The sequence below is a fragment of the Cyrtonyx montezumae genome, unplaced genomic scaffold, assembly GCF_038088225.1.
Source record: "Cyrtonyx montezumae isolate F1298 unplaced genomic scaffold, pur_monq_1.0 scaffold_15, whole genome shotgun sequence".
In the NCBI taxonomy this organism is placed as follows: domain Eukaryota; kingdom Metazoa; phylum Chordata; class Aves; order Galliformes; family Odontophoridae; genus Cyrtonyx; species Cyrtonyx montezumae.
This window is the reverse complement of record NW_027071881.1, coordinates 1,732,575-1,748,865: the sequence shown is the minus strand read 5'-3', so window position 1 is coordinate 1,748,865 and position 16,291 is coordinate 1,732,575. Positions and strand designations below refer to the sequence as shown.

Here is a 16,291-nt window from a genome sequence, read left to right as displayed (position 1 = left end):
AAGTAACAAGCTGTAACTCTGAGTCCCTAAAGCAGTTTTGTTTCCATGGCCTTGATATATATCTCTATATTTTGTTTTGTAAGTGATGGCTTGAAGGGGAGAGGGGATGTTCATACCCCTTGGAAAGGTGCCTGGTGCACTGCAATGAGTCAGTGCTTGAATTTCTCATCCGTTTTCACATCACCTTCCTGAGAAGTGGGGCTTGCTGTGGCCCAGACACAAGCTTGCTGCGTTGCTCTGTGGTAGCCATGCTCTCAGATGGGAATTTCCCATATTCTGGCATTTAGATTTCGAGTATTCCGGTCTATTCCGACTGTATCTAACACCAGAACGGTTCGATTTTTAAAGCGTTGTAGGTCCGCGCTGGCCAGGCAGGTGCTAGCAGAGCGTGTGAGGGAAGGAGGTGTCTGCGTTTGTGCCTGAACGCCCGGGGAGGGAGAGCTGCATGGCCAAGCGAGCGGATAAAGCTTCCCCCCGGGAAAACCGAGGAGCAAAGTCGGTGAACGGACCCCGCACAGGGCTGGAGGGCACGTGAACGCGCGCAGCACCGAACAGCACGCGTGCATTGTTTCCGACATCCCTCCCCGCATCGCGTACGCGGAGCACCGCGCCGAGCTGCGCGTTCCAGCCGCGCGGAGCCCGCGGGCACTGCGCAGCTCCCGGCGGCGCGCTCCGTGCCGCAGCCCCGCAGGGCCGGTGCTGAGGGGCAGGGGGCGCTCCCCGCGGCCGCCGAGCGGGGCGGGGGACCGCGCGGCTCCGCACCGCCCCCACTGCCGCCGCGAGGAGGAGGAGGAGGAGGAGGAGGTGGAGGAGGCGGCGGCGGCGCGGGGCGGGAGGGGCGGCGCGGCCGGGCCCGGCGGGGCATGTCCCCTCAGCGCCGCGCCGCCACGCGCGGAGCTGCCGCAGGGCCCCCCCCCACCCCCGTCGCCGGGACGCGCCGCGCGGGGCATGAAGTTGCGGCCGAGAGGGGCGGGCGGCCCCGGCTGCGTCTCCCCCGCGGGGCCGTAGGCTGAGCGAGCGGCTCCGCACCGCGCAGCCCGGGGCCGGGCGCAGCTCTCCGCGCAGCCGTGCGATGTGCGCGCAGCGGCACGCACCTGCCCGGCCGGACCCCTAGCGCGGCGGCGGGAGGTGCCCCTCGGGAAGTTTGATGGCTTCTTTGAGGAGAGTCAAAGTGCTGCTGGTGTTAAACTTGATCGCGGTGGCTGGCTTCGTCCTCTTCCTGGCCAAGTGCAGACCCATCACGGCCAAAAGCGGCGAGTCCTTTCGTGACATCCATCCCAGGGCTGAAGTGGTCAACTTGACGGCTCGCGGCATCAGCTCCATCCAGGACGCGGTGCTGAAGAGGCTCTCCCTCCTGGAGGACATCGTCTACAGGCAGCTCAACGGTAGGAACAGCTCTCGTGGGGTACGGTGGGCGCGGGGCTTTTGTCAAGTTTTGGTATCAGAGCCGCTGCTTCCCTTTATCTCGTTCACAGGCGTCCAGTGCAGACCTGAGTGCCAGGCTGTGCCCGTGCTGATAGCTCGGAGCACCTCGCACCGGGTGTGAGGGAGGCACGGCCGCGCTGCCTTCGGGTCTGGGTGCCAGCAGGGAAACCACAGCATCGCGGTTGTGCATGCGGGGAGAAGGACTTCCGAGCGGAGCGTTATCGATCCGGGAATGGCTTTATGGCCACTGAAGTGCTTTTTTGTTTTTTGTTTTGTTTTTTGTTTTTTTTATTGGAAAGGAGTTTTTAAACGGCCCAAGCATCGTTTGGGTGCAGGAGGAGGGAAAGCAAAACACAGTGTCTGTGAGAAGTTGAGCAAACGATTCAGTGTTTCCTACGGCTCAGCCTTAACAGCTGCTAATTGAAACCTCAGTAATGCTTCTCTTTATAGCACAGCAAAGGGATTTCTATTACAATCTCACCAGGTTCAGTAGTTCCGAGATGTGGAAAGGGAGTTTTAAAGATGCCGTGCGGGATAGAGAGACGTCGTGAGGGCATAAATGGAGGTGAGGCATCTAATTAAAACACTGATGGGGAAGCTCGTTCTTTTCTTAAATTGCTCCCCATAGGTCCCCGAGTGGCAGTGTGATCTCAGCCCAGGCTCCCGTTCATTCCTTCCCATCTCTGTAGCGTTAACGACTCCCAGCTTCGGTGCTGCACAATTAGCAGAGTTGGTGCTTCTGGCGGTGTCAGTGCTGTTCCCTCGCTGACTTCTGAAGAGAAACCGATGTCAGTGCTGTGCTGCCTTGTGCTGACAGCCGGTGCACCTGCGCTGTGTCCGTGCCCTTCCTAGGGGGGGGAAAGCGGGATGAGCATCTGTGCTTCGAGGAAGGGGCTGCACAAAATGAGAAGCACTCCGCGGAGTGGGCAGGTGCTGTTTGTGCTGCTGCTTTGCACGGCTGCGGGCAGTACCTGTCTGTTGCACCGCCGGAGGTTGAAGCAGCAAGCGAGGCGAAGTGGAAGAAGGAAAAGGAATAAGGTGGAAAGGTGGGGTTGTGTTACAGACCCCCAAACTGTGGAGCTCACTGCTGGTGGGTGCTGCTCGAGCAGAAGTTTGGGCATTTTGCTTATGTAGGGGCAACAGGTGTAGGTCAGGATAGGAGACCTAGGCACGCCAGGACTGTGGTGTCAGACACGTAATCACAATGCTGTCTACCACCCTGCAAGTACACAGGGAGAGCTGAAGTTAGAATGATTGCTCTGCTCACATGGAGGGGAGCATGGGATGTCCTGCCCAGCCCTGCTGTGTGCTGGGGCTGCTCCTGGAGCCATGGGTGTGAGCTGTGCTGTACTGTGTCACGCAGGGGCTGCCATGGGATAGGTTGGGAGCAGCTGTGTGCTCGGGAGCAGGGCAGGCACAGCGGGATGTCACACGCTGCACACATCACAAATATTTTCTTAGTGCTGGCAGGAATCTGAACACATTCATGTGACATCTTACCTGCCCTGTGTATTTTGGGGTGCGTTATGGTGATGCTGACGAGTCTGCCTAACAAACAGCTCTGGTTTAGAGCTGTTTTATGTAACTTTGGGTCAAGTTTATACGTGTGAGTTTTAGCAAAGTACTGCGTGCTCTGGGTGTTGTGTGCACTGTGCTTCAGCAAGGCTTTGCCAAGGGAAGTGGTCCTCCCACGCCCAGTGCTCTCAGAGGACACCAACAGGTGGGACCAGCAGTGCACAGCCACTGGGGCATGTTCCCCAAACCGTCCTCCTCCATCCCCAAAGAGTGGTGAGAGCAGAGCTCCTAGCACCTGCTTGAAGCGTGCAGCTACAAGCTCACTTCGTTTTTCCTGGTTTTAGGGTAGGAAAGATGCATGCTGGTGACTAGCACCTAGCAAAGCCCACTGTATGCTCCCTCCTGGTGCAACACGTCCACCAAGAGAATTTGTTCTGGTGCTTGAAGTTGTGTTTTGCAGTCTGACCTGTGCTTCAGCATGCAGGAGGTGCTGGTCCACGCTGCAGCACGGTGCAGGGAAAGCCTGCAGCTCAGGGAGCGCTGGGAGGTGTCTGGGCACTGAGGGAAACCAGAGCACCGTTTGGGTGGGATGGCTGTGGATGCTGTCTGCGTTACAGCACTTGGCTGGCTTTCAGTGGGAGTTGAAGCTATTTTTACAAAAGCAAATCTCTTAAAAAGCTCCAGTTCCATACGGATCCAATGAGTGATCCGATCCCACTCCTGCTGTGGTTTCAGTTCTTTTCAGCAAAAGAACAGAAAGAACGTCTCTCTCTGGTGTGGCAGCCCCCATTATATATGTATACCTGTTTGTTTCCTTAAAGGTCGGTCATAAAAACAAGCTAAGCTAAGCTGTGTGCCTCAGCTCTGGTAGAGGAACAGTTTTACATGTAACATCATTCAATCTGAATGGTGTTTCTCCCCATTATTCTGGAAGCAGAGCCAGGCCCACTCCTGCTCTGCAGCGTGCTGCTCTGTGCACAAGAGCTGTCCCAGACACATCCTGGCACACTGCCTGCACTGACCCCCACCTGGGACATGGGAATACCAACCTGGGCTGGGGGTTGGGCATTGATCACAAGAAGTGCTGCCTGCACTTGGTGTTCTCTTTCTGGTCACTCATGAAGAGTCCACGAGAAGACTTAGTGCTGTCCAAATTTGTCTCCTGTCTTTGTTTTATTTTGTTGTTGGTTTTTTGTTTTTTTCGTGAGGGGGGCTAGAATTGCTGCAAAACTATAGACATGCCTTGCTCCTTCTAAAACGTTATTCTTGCTCCTCAGCTCTTTGCAGCAGTGCTGTGGTTCTCCCTTTTCCTTCCCTCACAGCTGTTCCCTGCCCAGGTGCTGCCCTGCTGCACAGAGCGCTGCTGCAGGTGACCTTGGAGCGATCTGCGGGCGGCTCTCCTGTGGGCACGTGCTTATCTGAGAATTCAGGGGATTTTTAATCCTTGTTGTCATTTTTATGGATGGAATTTTCTCGTCGAGCAGATGTTGGGAGAGAGCTAATGAGAGTCTGAAAGGAGTATGCGCGCTTCGTTCGGGATGTTAACCACAACTTGTCTTTGGGATCCAATTCTTTATGTTTTTCTAATGCTGACATTTACATAAGCGGTCCAGATTGCCTCCAGTTTTGTGGAGATTCACACAGATGAACCTTTTGGTTTGGGCTCATGTTTACAAAGAGAGGATCTGTGTGCTTGTGTAAAGGTAGATCTGAGGTAGCTGGGGAGGAGCTGGAGGTGTAAGCACTCGGAGGAGCTCCGTCCGCCTCTGCTGCAGCCCTATGCTTCCTCTGGGGCCGTCGTTGAAAGCCCACTGATGTCTGTGAGGAATGTGAGCCACCGTGTTCGTAGGGCAGGGAAACCACAAGGCTGGGCCAAAGTTTTTAGCCCCGAACTGCCGTGTGCCGAGATTGGTGGAGTGGTGTGGTTTGAAGAAAGCTGTGTTATTCCTTGAGCTTTTGCATTTCTCTGCTCCACCTCCCTTCATCCTCTGAAGGTGCTGTATGCAGTCACCCCTCTCTCCAAAGGCAGAGAGAAGGCTGGTGCTTGCTCGAGGAGCGTTGAGGGGTGGGATGCCAGCTGCTAGGATGCTGGTGGGATGCACGGGGACTGTCAGTTGCTCTTAAGTGTGCAGAGCATCAGGGCACTGGTGATGAGTGTTCTAAACCCTGCTTGCCAGATGCTCTTGAAGTCAGTATGTGAACAGTGTGGTCCTGAAGTAGCGCTGTCACTTTGAGAGTAAGAAGCACAGGGAGGAGGTGTCTGAGAGCACATGGGGAGCGCCATCACTCCTATCAGCTCCTGCTGAGCACCTTGAGCAAATAGAGGGGAATCAGTTCAGCTGCCTGCTGCTTATCTGAGGCAGGTATTTAGCCACCTCCCAGTTGTGCAGGAGTAAACATCTGCATGGCTGCTTGCTAGCAGAGCTCCAGGCCGTGCTACTTGTGCATGTTCAGCAGAGCTCTGGGTCCTGGGTTAAAATCTCCAAGCAGTGAAGAACCACTGAGTAAGCAGGCCAGAAAATGGGTTAGTGGAAACAGGTTTCCCCTTGAGCTACGGAAGTGTACAGAGCAAACTGCTGTTATAGTAATGTTGAAGAGGAGCTTTAAATTCCTTGGCAGTTAAATAAGCTATGCTCATTTTTTCATTAAACAAGCTTGTGTCTGTGCTTTTGCACATGCAATTATTTGCACGTGCTGAGATATGAACAAGTGCGTGCCAGCGGCCTCTGTGCATAGATTTTGTTCTCATCTGCTTTTCCAATTAAGCAATTAACTTTGTGTGGACATGGAGACAGATACTGTAACACAGCCTTGGCGTGGTCTTACTATCCCCCTTGTAAAGTGGCACTTAATTAACTTAAAACACTTTAGAGATATGTGGATTTACTTCCCATAAGAGTAAGATAAGCATTATCTTCTATAACACTTATCATCCTCAAAGTACATTACAAACTTAGCTAACTACCAAGTATAAAATTATATATGTAAATAAGGCAGATTAGAAGCCATTCCATCAGCCATTTAGTGGCGTGTAGTAGTGCTACACCCACAGATTAGTAATATTAAGATTTCCTAGCAGGTAGGTAATGTATAACTAAAGCACAAAGAAGTTCTCTGATTAAGATAAACAGCTAAATATACAGAGCTGAGAGAAGAAAAACGCTGCTTATAGGCAGAACGGGACGAACTTTAATCACATTAATGAAATCAGATCAAAATAGATCTTCAGAGGAGCATAGCCTTGCTGCATGAAACCCTTTGATATCAGAGCAGATGACGTGGAGATAGAACAGTGGCACGCTACGATGGATGTGACTGCAGTGTTAACTGATGGTTATCACACAGAATCGGATATGCTTTCTTCCCTGTCTGTTCTGATACTGTGATGTTTTTGAAGTAGAAACAAACGATATTATTTTTCATGGCCTTATATAGCAGCCTGATAAAACCCACGGCTTTCACATCTGTTGTGTACCTAACAGATTTGGCTGCCGTGCTCCCTATTGTAAATTGTGCAAGCTACCCAGACTCAGCAAGTGCTGCTAAAAGTTCTCCACCTAAACTCAATAGCTGCAGGGAGAGCAGTTTTCATGGTCTTCGGACGCCTGAGAGCTGCTGCCTGTGAGTTATACGTGGAAATTATGTCCGATAGCGATCGAAGGATGAACAGAAGAAATACTCGTAAGGGAAATAATAGAGTTACAAGGTGAGGCTTCACATAGTCAATTAGGAAGCGTCTAGAAGCTCAGACGTCAGCGTGACATTTAGTTTACAAACCTGGCTGCCTTAGGACCAATAGATAATTCTTGTCTTCGATCGTTGTTTGGCATCGTCAACTGAATATTCACTGTCGTTGGCAGTGAATGAGTAATAAGCCACTAACACATTTGTCATGCGGAGACAACACAGGAGTCATGAGATGCGGCAGCAGTGACTAGCAAATAGTGACAACATTGGCATTTTATTCTTGCATATCAACTCACGTCAGTCTGACTGGAGGAACACAACCTTGGATCGATGGTACATTTTCCAAACCTACGTTAGATTTAGGCAATCAAATTAGTTGTGAGGGCTTCCATGGATATAATGTGAGGATAAAACAACAACAGCAACAACAACAATAAAAGCTGTTAAAATTGTTATGTGAGTTACAGTATTATTTTCCAGCCTCAGCGACTCCGGTAAGAAACATTTGGAAATGGATGTGTTTGGCAAAACAGCATCTAGTGACATTCCAGTGCCCGCGGGCACCCTGCCCAGCTCCCAGCTGCCACTCCAGAAGGACACGACTCCGCCGTCGGAGCAGTGTCACATCTGCTGGGCCCGCGCCGTGTCTCGGGTGCCCTAGGGCTGTCGGAGTGGCAGCAGGCATTGCTTGGGCAGCAGAGTCCCCCGTTCTGCTTTGATCAGAGGGGACGGACAGATGAAGCTGGCTTTGGGCGTATGCTGCCAACACGCTTCGGTTTTCAGGACTCAACCCTGCTGTTGGCCATCGCTCTCCCTCATTGCTTTCCTGCTGGCCAAAGCTGTGTGTGTTTCCCATGAGGAAATGATGTGGTGTGTGTGCCGCTGCATGGCTTGGTACAAAAGAAAACACAGATGAGCGCGCTCAGGTAATTAAAAAGCTTTTTCTCGTTTTGCAATTTACGCTGCTGATCTTTACATAACAGCCACCGATCTGGTGCAGATGTCATGGTGGGCTGGCAGGCTGCTGGCTCCCACAGGCTGAGTCCCTGGAGTAGGTGAGGATGTTCTGCGCTCTGAAATGTTTTAAACAGGAGATGTTTTCAGCATCGTGTCCTTATTGACGTCTGCAGACGGCTGTTCGGACCCCGTGTGTACAGTACTGACCCTACTGTGAGCCAACAGCAGTGATTCAGCTCCAGTAACACACACCCTGGTGGTACAATATTATTTTCCCTAAGCAGTTTTGGGAATACTAGCAACCATATATTTTCTAGCCCCCGATCCCTGTGGTCAAATTCCTTTCAGAAATTTTTGAATGCTTTTACGTTTTACTGCTGCAAGCGCGGCTGGTTCTGCCTATAAATCTAATAGCTTATCGACCTGTGTTCTGACACTGGCTGACAGTTATGTAAAAATAATGCAGTAATGATGCAATGAGAGCCCTACACGGTGCGTTACATTCAAGGAGAGCCCTTCGTGGAGCCTTGTACCATTCTGTGCTGTCACTGCTGCAGCCTCGCTGCTTTGTTGCTGTCATTGGTGCAGAGATGCAAACTTATCTGAATAGAAGCGACCATTCCCTGAAATTGGGAGTGAATTGAATAGGACTGTTGTTTGCTTTCATCTTTTTTGATCAGAGCTTGTCTCCTGGTTGCTGTGTTATGGGCACCAGTTAGTGGTTACTGTACAGTAGGGCTCTCCCTGGGATTCCCTCTGATTTGCAGTATTCACAGACAGTGATGCCAAAGGGTATCTGCTGTATCACAGCTCTTGTTCAGTATGGGAAATACTTGCATCTTCCCAGTATCTGTAATACAGAAGTGATATGATAACTCTTCATAAGTGGATTTTTTAAAATAAGGATCTTTAATACGTTACATGACCAGGCTGTTCTGTAAGAGTGCCACTTCTGCTGATGGTGAAAATGAAGGATTCTTGGAAGTGGGGGCTTCCCTGCATCACCTCTCACTGCACCATTGGTGTGCCTTGTTCTGCCTGGCTGGTTTGGGTGCAGTAAAACCAGCTGTGATGTGTCAGCATTTGGCACTGGGGATGGAAGGGGATCATAAGTTCATAAGTTCATAAGTTCATAAGGTTGGAAAGGACCTATAAGATCATCTAGTCCAACCATCCTCCTATCACTATCTCTACCCAACTACTAAATTAAGTCCTTTAGCACCTCATCTAAACGCTTTGTCCCTGTCCCTGTTTCCTTTGTCCCTGTTCAGCTGTTTCCTTTGTCCCTGTCCCTGATCCTTTGTCCCTGTTCCCATTGGTACCTTCTTGTGTGAGCTGCAGCAAAAGGGATCTTGCTGTCAGCACATAAATGGGGTCTGGGAGAGGTGGAGCCAGACTCCATCCCTTCTGCTCACACGGGTGCATTGCCTTCACCTGTGCTCCTGCGGCTGACTCAGTGCTCACCTCAGGTGATCCATCAGTGGCTCAGGCCGTGATTCAGCAGTTCCCATACGCTGTGTTTGGAGGCAGAGCAACTCCCAATTGCTTTGCCTTGGTATGTCTACGTGCTGCTGAGATACAGAAAGCAGAAAACCACTAGAAGAGAAAAATGGATGGTGGGTTAAGATAGCAGCACTGCCCCTACTGAATTATTTTGGGTGTTTGCTCAGCCTGCAGAGAGCATGGGCAGGCGTGAGGGCTGCACAAGTTTTGTGGCTGCGCGAATCCTTTCCACTCTTGTTGTATTTTTCACGTGCTGTGCAGAAAACATAACAGCTTTCTGTTGCTGTTGGTTGTGTTCTGAGAGCATAAAAACAAAGGGAGAAGGTTAATTCCAAGAAGTGAAACAATTAATTTCTTTCTGGGTCTTTGCCCACATTGCATTTTGAATTAAATCATGAAAACACTCATATTTATGCCAAATTACAGCAGATTTTTGTGTGTGTGACACGACGACTCGATCATGCTCTAATACAAAACCAAAGAGGAAAAAAGTGAAAATGCCTTCAGTGATATTTTAACGCTCACTTTTATTCTCTTACTGCATTTAAAATAGCTTTGTTTGTCTGTTACCTGTTTCTTACACTGTGGTGAAGTAGTTTTTAGACTTCTGTGAAGTGTGTAGGAACGCGGGATGCTTTAAATAGGTTGGAGCATAAAAACTGTATTCTGTGAGATTTTATTACAGTTTTCTTCAGTTGGTGCTGACAGGACAATAATAGTAATAACCTATTCGCTTTTCTAAACTTGTAGTCAGGACTGGGGCCATGTTGTGCTTTGCCCTTCAGTAAATGCAGACTGAACACCACTGTGGGAAATTTCAGTTTGGAGTTGGTATTCATGTTATTAAAATCATTAAGGTTGGAAGGAGCACTGAGATCCCCAGGTCCAAACCCACCGTGCCCACTGCCCACGTCCCTCAGTGCCTCATCTCCACGGCTCTGAAACTCCTTCAGGGATGGTGAGCCCACCACTCCCTGGGCAGCTGTGCCAAGAAGGGGCTGGTTTCACCAAGAGGGGCACCGGGCATTTGGGAGGGAAGGTTTAGGGCTCGGCTCACTACAAGGTCAGTGCTGAGTGAGACAGAGGTTCCAAGTGGATGCATCAGGGTTGCAGAATGAAGAGTTTGCATGTGGGATATGGGATGAGAACAAGAAGCTGGCAGGCTGCTTTGGTGGATTTTAAATGTTTGGAATTGGCACCAAAGAGGTCGAAATGGAAAACTGTGGCGGAGCAGGCGTGGTGTTCGCTTTGCTTCCTATTTCTTACCGTAAGAAATGTTGAGAAGTTAGCCTGAATTAAGCAATTACCACTCACATTAAGAGTGGTAATCCCATGTCTGGTTCACATCTCGTGTACCTGGTGCTATAGAGCAATGAGAAACAGGTCATTCCCAAACTGTTTATTGCAATTTAGAGAGACAAATAATTCAGCAGAAGTTGAGGGATATTGGGCCTCATGTGTTAATTCTGTGGCTTTTGGATTTCAAATTCATACTGGTTTCAATCTGTATCAACTGTTTGTCAGCTGAGGTGAATCATAGAATCACTCAGGTAGGAAAAGACCTTAGAGATCATGGAGTGAAGGGGTTTTGTTTGTTTCCATGCATATCGGCCTCCACATTCTTCCCTTGTCCACGTGCTGGGGACAGGTGGGCTCAGCAGGAGGAAGCCAGCTGCATCATGTAGGGGATCTGCAGGCATGCAGAAGCTTTCCCGTGGAAATCTGCCCCTCCAGGAGTGTCAGGCAGGCAGCTGCAGGTCTCTTGCATTGCCTTGGGTGAGAGGTGCTCCCAGAGTCGGCTCAGGATGGCTTCTGGTTGTCTTTGGATCGAGCACTGAATTGATAAGTGATCTTCTGGGGGAGCTCTGCACAGCCATTAGAGGAGGACAGGCAGCAGCACAGGATTTTATGCTTTCATCAGTCTTTTCTCAGGACGTTGTGCAACTTTCCAGTACTAATTAATGCTGTGTTCCCTGTACACATTTCCTCCCTCCTGATGCTGCCTCTTTGATCCTGTACAACAACATCAGCCCTTGCAAATTAGAACCGGCTGCCAGGCTGCTACGAGAGATCTTGAGGCAGCGCATGGCAAGGAGCAAAACTGCATCTCATCCCAGTTCGAGGTACCCGCCGGGATTTATGGTCTTTGTGCAGCTGTATGGAAAACTGTGACATTCTCCTGCATGTCCAGCTCCAATTAGAGTTGGCGGAGCTGCATATCCAGAAATACCTGGCTCTGTTACAGAATCATAGAACTGTGGGGGCTGGAAGGGCCCTCCAAGTATCATTGAGTCCAGCCCCCTGCCAAAGCAGCTCCCAGCCCGGGTTTCACAGGTAGGCATCCAGGCAGGTCTTGAACATCTTGAATTATATTTGCTGGAACTGAATGTGTAAAGGAAGAAATTCGCACCGAAGCTGCAGACCCAAGTGTGGAATCTGTGAGCATCTTCTTCTGAGGCTGCCCAAATTTTCCCATCATGAGAAAACTGCTTTCATTTATTTATAATTTTTCCAGTTAGGCTGAAGTGATCAAATACTGTGTTGATCCTCTTTATCTTTCATCCCAGCAGATAAGTCCAGGTATTTCCACAGTGCATGAAGAAAGCAGGTATAATTGTGCCCATGGAGGGACAGAAGAGCAGCAGGGCAGCTGAAAAGCCACAGGAGCACAGAAGGGGGAGATCAGGAAGCTGGCATGGGTGGGTGACAAGGAAATCAGGCATGGGACAAGGTGCCTGGACTGGGAATGGTGCCAGCTTGATGGGGGCCCTCTACCTGAGAAAGGCATCTCTGTTTTGCTTACGAATGTTTGGATGCACAGCCCGTGCTTGAGGTTTTGCTGTAAGCTGTGGCAAGTTGGAGATCTGCAACAAGTGTGTTAGTCACAATTAGATGTTTTCTATAAATGAAGTGTAACTAAAAGGATAGGGAACTTCCATAAACCTTAATATCAGGTGTATTTCTGCTAGTTTCATGGTTAGCATTAGCATTAGCAGAGTGTTCAGGTGTGTGGGTACCATTAACTGTGTGAAACACATCCACTGGAGCAAAATTAAAGGGTTTGTGCTGAAGAGCATTTTTACCCTTTGTTTTTACAGCTCCAGAAATGAAGCAGTTTGTTTCTTAAGGTAGGCTGAACGCTTTAAGTGTGTGCAGGCTGGGCTTTTCACATCCAAATGTATGAAATGCTGGGCTATTAAAATCTGCTTTAACGATCTCTTTTCCCATAACTCCTAATATTTGCCATTTTCTAATTATGATGTGCCTAAGTGTTTCTCATTTGTAGTACGTATTTTAAATACTGCAGCTGTCCTAGTTCCCAGCTAACTGCTGGTGATTTTTTTCTTTAATGTCTGAGAACAGTGAGTAGTGCCATTGATTTTTTGCAGGTTGGCATTAAGCGTTCACCTCACACTGCTCTTCATTAGAAAGTTTTTGATGTAAAGGTCCCTGGTGGAAGCGGCCACGGTTGGGCTTGGCAGAGGAACAGCAGTGCTGGCGAGTGCAGACGTTCTCAGTGAGCGTTGCTTTGTGTCTTACACTCCTTCTGAGTCACTGAGGGCAAACCCAGGGGTGCTTGGTGTTTTACCTGGGATTTCCTGCTCTATATTCATATATATTCCTTTTTCCTCTTTTTATTTTATTTTTAATAGTTCTTAAGATTTTCCTACAGATTTCTAACAAGTTAGATTTGGTAATGTGGGCGGCAGCAGCCTGAGCAGCAGCTTTGCAAGCTTCCCCAGCTGCCTGTGGGGAAGAAATAAGGTTTTCTTTGTGCTTTGTTTGGCTTTGTTAAGGGTTGGTGTGATGAAAGGAGGACACCAAGGAGATAGCGTGCTGCCAGTGTCACTGAGGCCTTTGACAAACCCTGATGGACCTCCCTGCAAAACAAGGAGTCGAGAATGCAAAGCAAATGGAGAAAAGTGGGTGTGAAAAAGAAAGTGTGAAACTTAAGTTAGAAGTACTTGAAGGAAAAGGGAGGAAATAGGCAATTCATACAGATATAGATGTTCTGCAAGCATGGAAAGCCCATTAACTCAGATGTCTGTCCTCCCTGTGTTCCATTTTACCTGAATTTTACCTCTATTTTTCCTTCGTCCTGTTTCTCAATCACCTCCACCAGAGGCAATTCCAGCTGTGATGTGACAGCTGTTACTGTCTTCTTCAGCATGTGCTGCCAAAAATCCCGGCTGATTCCTAGGCCTTAAGGCACAGTGCTGTCTATTTTCTGTATTTCTTCCTACTATGAAATGGTATATATTAATATTAATAACGCCCATTCTAAATTTAAAAACCTCCAGGCGTATTGCAATTACAGATTTTTGGGACTGTCAGCCTTTGGAAGATGCATCCTGGAAACACTGCTGCAAAAGCACGTCCCAGAGCATGGGCAGTGCTGCAGGGGTGGGTGAGGCGGACAGGACTCGAGGCTGGAACGAACCTGTAAACTCTTAAGGCAGCTTGAATGTGGGTGAAAACTTGGGAGTATCATCTGAATTTTGGTGATGAACTGAATCTGAACCCTGAGCGTGGACGTCCTTAAGGATGTATGTGTGCCTGAGCTGTACAGGTCCCGCCTGACTTTAAATACAAGTCTTTCAGTGAAAGATCATAGATTGTAGAATGGCTTGGTTGGAAGGCATCTCCAGGCCATCCCAGATCCAACCCCTGCCGTGGGCTGGTTGCCACCCAGTAGATCAGGTTGCCCAGGGCCCCCAGTCTGGGGATGACAGTAACACAGCAACATGAAGGCACTCCACCAACAGATTTCACTCCTCTTTCCTTCTTTGTATGCACCTTTATGCTATATTTATACTATTTTATGCAGGATACAGGGATCTCTCATGGGAGTTTGATAGGGAAATGAGTGACCTGTGTGCAGACTTCAGGCTTATGTGCATTATTTCCCTGATGGAAGTCATCCTTTTCCTCATTATCTATCTGGAAAAGAAGTATAGATATCTATTTCTACCTAGACTCACATCTGTCAGTCAGCTCTCCTGCTTTTTCCCTTTAAATCCAGTGAAATAATTCCCTCTGAGTTAAAAGAGCAGGCTGGTGCCATGTACACAGCGTGCTGCAGGCTCTGTGCAGCCCCAGTGCAGCTGCGTATTTCCCAGCTCACTCCTTGTTTCCTGGCCATAGGATCCCATTTTGCTGTGTGGAAGCAAAACGCTGCTTTCTGTTGGAGATTGCATCTGACCTACCAACCTCTTTTCCCTCTTTTTCTTCCAAAAGTTTTTAAAAATAGATAGGTAGAGATATTTTTCCCTTTTTGCTCGCTCCTTCATTTCCCTCTCTCAAGCCTCCATGCTGAGCCGTGGCTTAAAACCTTAAAAGCTGAAGCTCAAAAGTTGGAAAGAAAAGAAAAAAAAAGCTGATCTAGGAGTCTTCAGCCTGGATCAGTGGAGCAGAGGAACAGGCTGAAGTTGCACAAATGTGAATCAGAACTTTGCTGAACGTGCTGAGTCAGGACCTTGTTCAATGCGATATATTCAGAGGTGCACAAAGGCAAATGCTTTCCCAATCTTTGGAAGTTCCTTTATTCTTCACTTTTAAAATACTTAAAAAAATAAATCGCTGATACAGACATTGAAGTAATAATGAAATTCTCGTGGTTCACTTATTTTAACTTTTTTGGGGGGTGTTATTAAATAAATCCTTTTAACATTTGCCTTCTGTGAGCACTTGGATTTCTTTCAGCGCCTTTGAGTTGCACTTTCTGCCATCTGCATGCTCAGGGCTTGCAGAAAGTTGCTGAGAGGTGGCCCCAAGGTTTGGAGGTCCAGGGAGAGCTCAGCTCAGCTCCCCACCGTGGTTGCTTGGATTTGTAATGGCTGGAGCTGAAGCTGGAGGATGCTGCTTGGCTCAGTCCCCTGTAGTGTGTTCAGTGGTGGATCCTGCCCAGATGCTTTCATGTGGGTGAGCTGGAAAAGCCCTAAGGAGCCCACTGTGGTCACTGCAGGTTCACGCTGTGTTGTGTTCAGTGCCTTCAGCAGAGTGAGGATCAGGCTCGTGTGAGGTGCTTCATTAACCAGCAGTAGGAATTACAAGGCTGCATGCTGAGGTTAAAGGAAGATAGCAGTAGTGCCCGGTTTTCAGCCCCAGATGGATGTGAGCTGGGCTTCTCTCCCATCAGTCCCTTAAGCTTTCACAGTTGAATTTGTGAGCTTTTTTTCCCCTTACTAGGTCACCAGGACCCTTTGTATTTCATTTGCATTGTGTTATGTCAGGGACTTGGACTTCAGGCTTTGTATCGAATTCAGAGCTGCGTGGGAGATACCTTGCAAGCTTTCATTCATTTTTAATGTCTCAAGGTTTTTGTGACAAGTAAATACAGTTTCATATTTATACCCATGCCAGGAATAAATCAAATTAGTCTGAAATTAACTTTTGCTCTTACAATGGCTTGCACATTTCTAACATTAAGGAGATAAGGGAAGAGAGGAGCAAACCTGCTTTGAAGGCGAGCTGATTTCCATAGCAGGCAGTGACCTACTTAGCAGGGGGTGGGGGAGAGCGAGCTGACTCAAATATGGGCTGTTCTTTATTTATATAACTTTAAAGGATCTGCGTCAGTGCTCCTGGACCGAGTCCTCTTCTGCCACTCACCTGGGAACTCAAAGCCAACGAAACCTCGTTTGTCCTTCAGGAGCTTCCTCCAGATTAAAAGCTTTGTACAGAGGCAGTTGGTAGGTGGCAGGGTTCAGGTGTGGCTCTGTGGGAGCATTAACCACAGCTCGACGTTTTCAGGAAGGCCATTCCTTTGCCTCACTTAAATGGGAACGAGCACCGTGCAGGAGATTTGGGAATGTCCTTGTGGAAAGCTGCCAAGTGGCAGAGGGTCTGGAGGTCCCCTGGAGCTGGGCTGGAGCAGCAGATGCATCAGGACATGTGTTAGCTTCTGTTTTCACACACTCCTTGTTGGGTAGCCAGGAAAGGCACAGAGTCATACATATACTGGCACACATATACAGCTTGGGGACTTTTTCCTTAAAAGAGGGCTCCGTCTTTTCTGTCTGACTTGGAGCTGTAGAATGACACTACAGGGCCAGTGCTGTCCCCAGTAAACAACGTGAGTGTGCACAGCTGTAGCCCATTGCCCTGTCTCTAGGGTGGTCATTTGCTTTGGTGTAAAGTCAGCGTTATGTGTGCCTAGATCAGAATGACTGTCGCTTAGAGCAGACATTGAAATGCATGGATT

At 48.8% G+C, this 16,291-nt stretch overlaps 1 protein-coding gene across 1 annotated transcript in view; it reads left to right on the top strand.

Annotated features, from left to right (window-relative positions):
- Positions 1 to 1,131: 1,131 nt before the first annotated feature.
- Positions 1,132 to 16,291, top strand: part of GALNT17 (polypeptide N-acetylgalactosaminyltransferase 17) — a 180,157-nt gene continuing 164,997 nt past the window's right edge. The window contains exon 1 of the mRNA XM_065731702.1: positions 1,132 to 1,385. Within this exon, the coding sequence (XP_065587774.1) occupies positions 1,148 to 1,385 (238 nt within the window). The 5' untranslated portion in view covers positions 1,132 to 1,147. The remainder of the gene's footprint in view (positions 1,386 to 16,291) is intronic.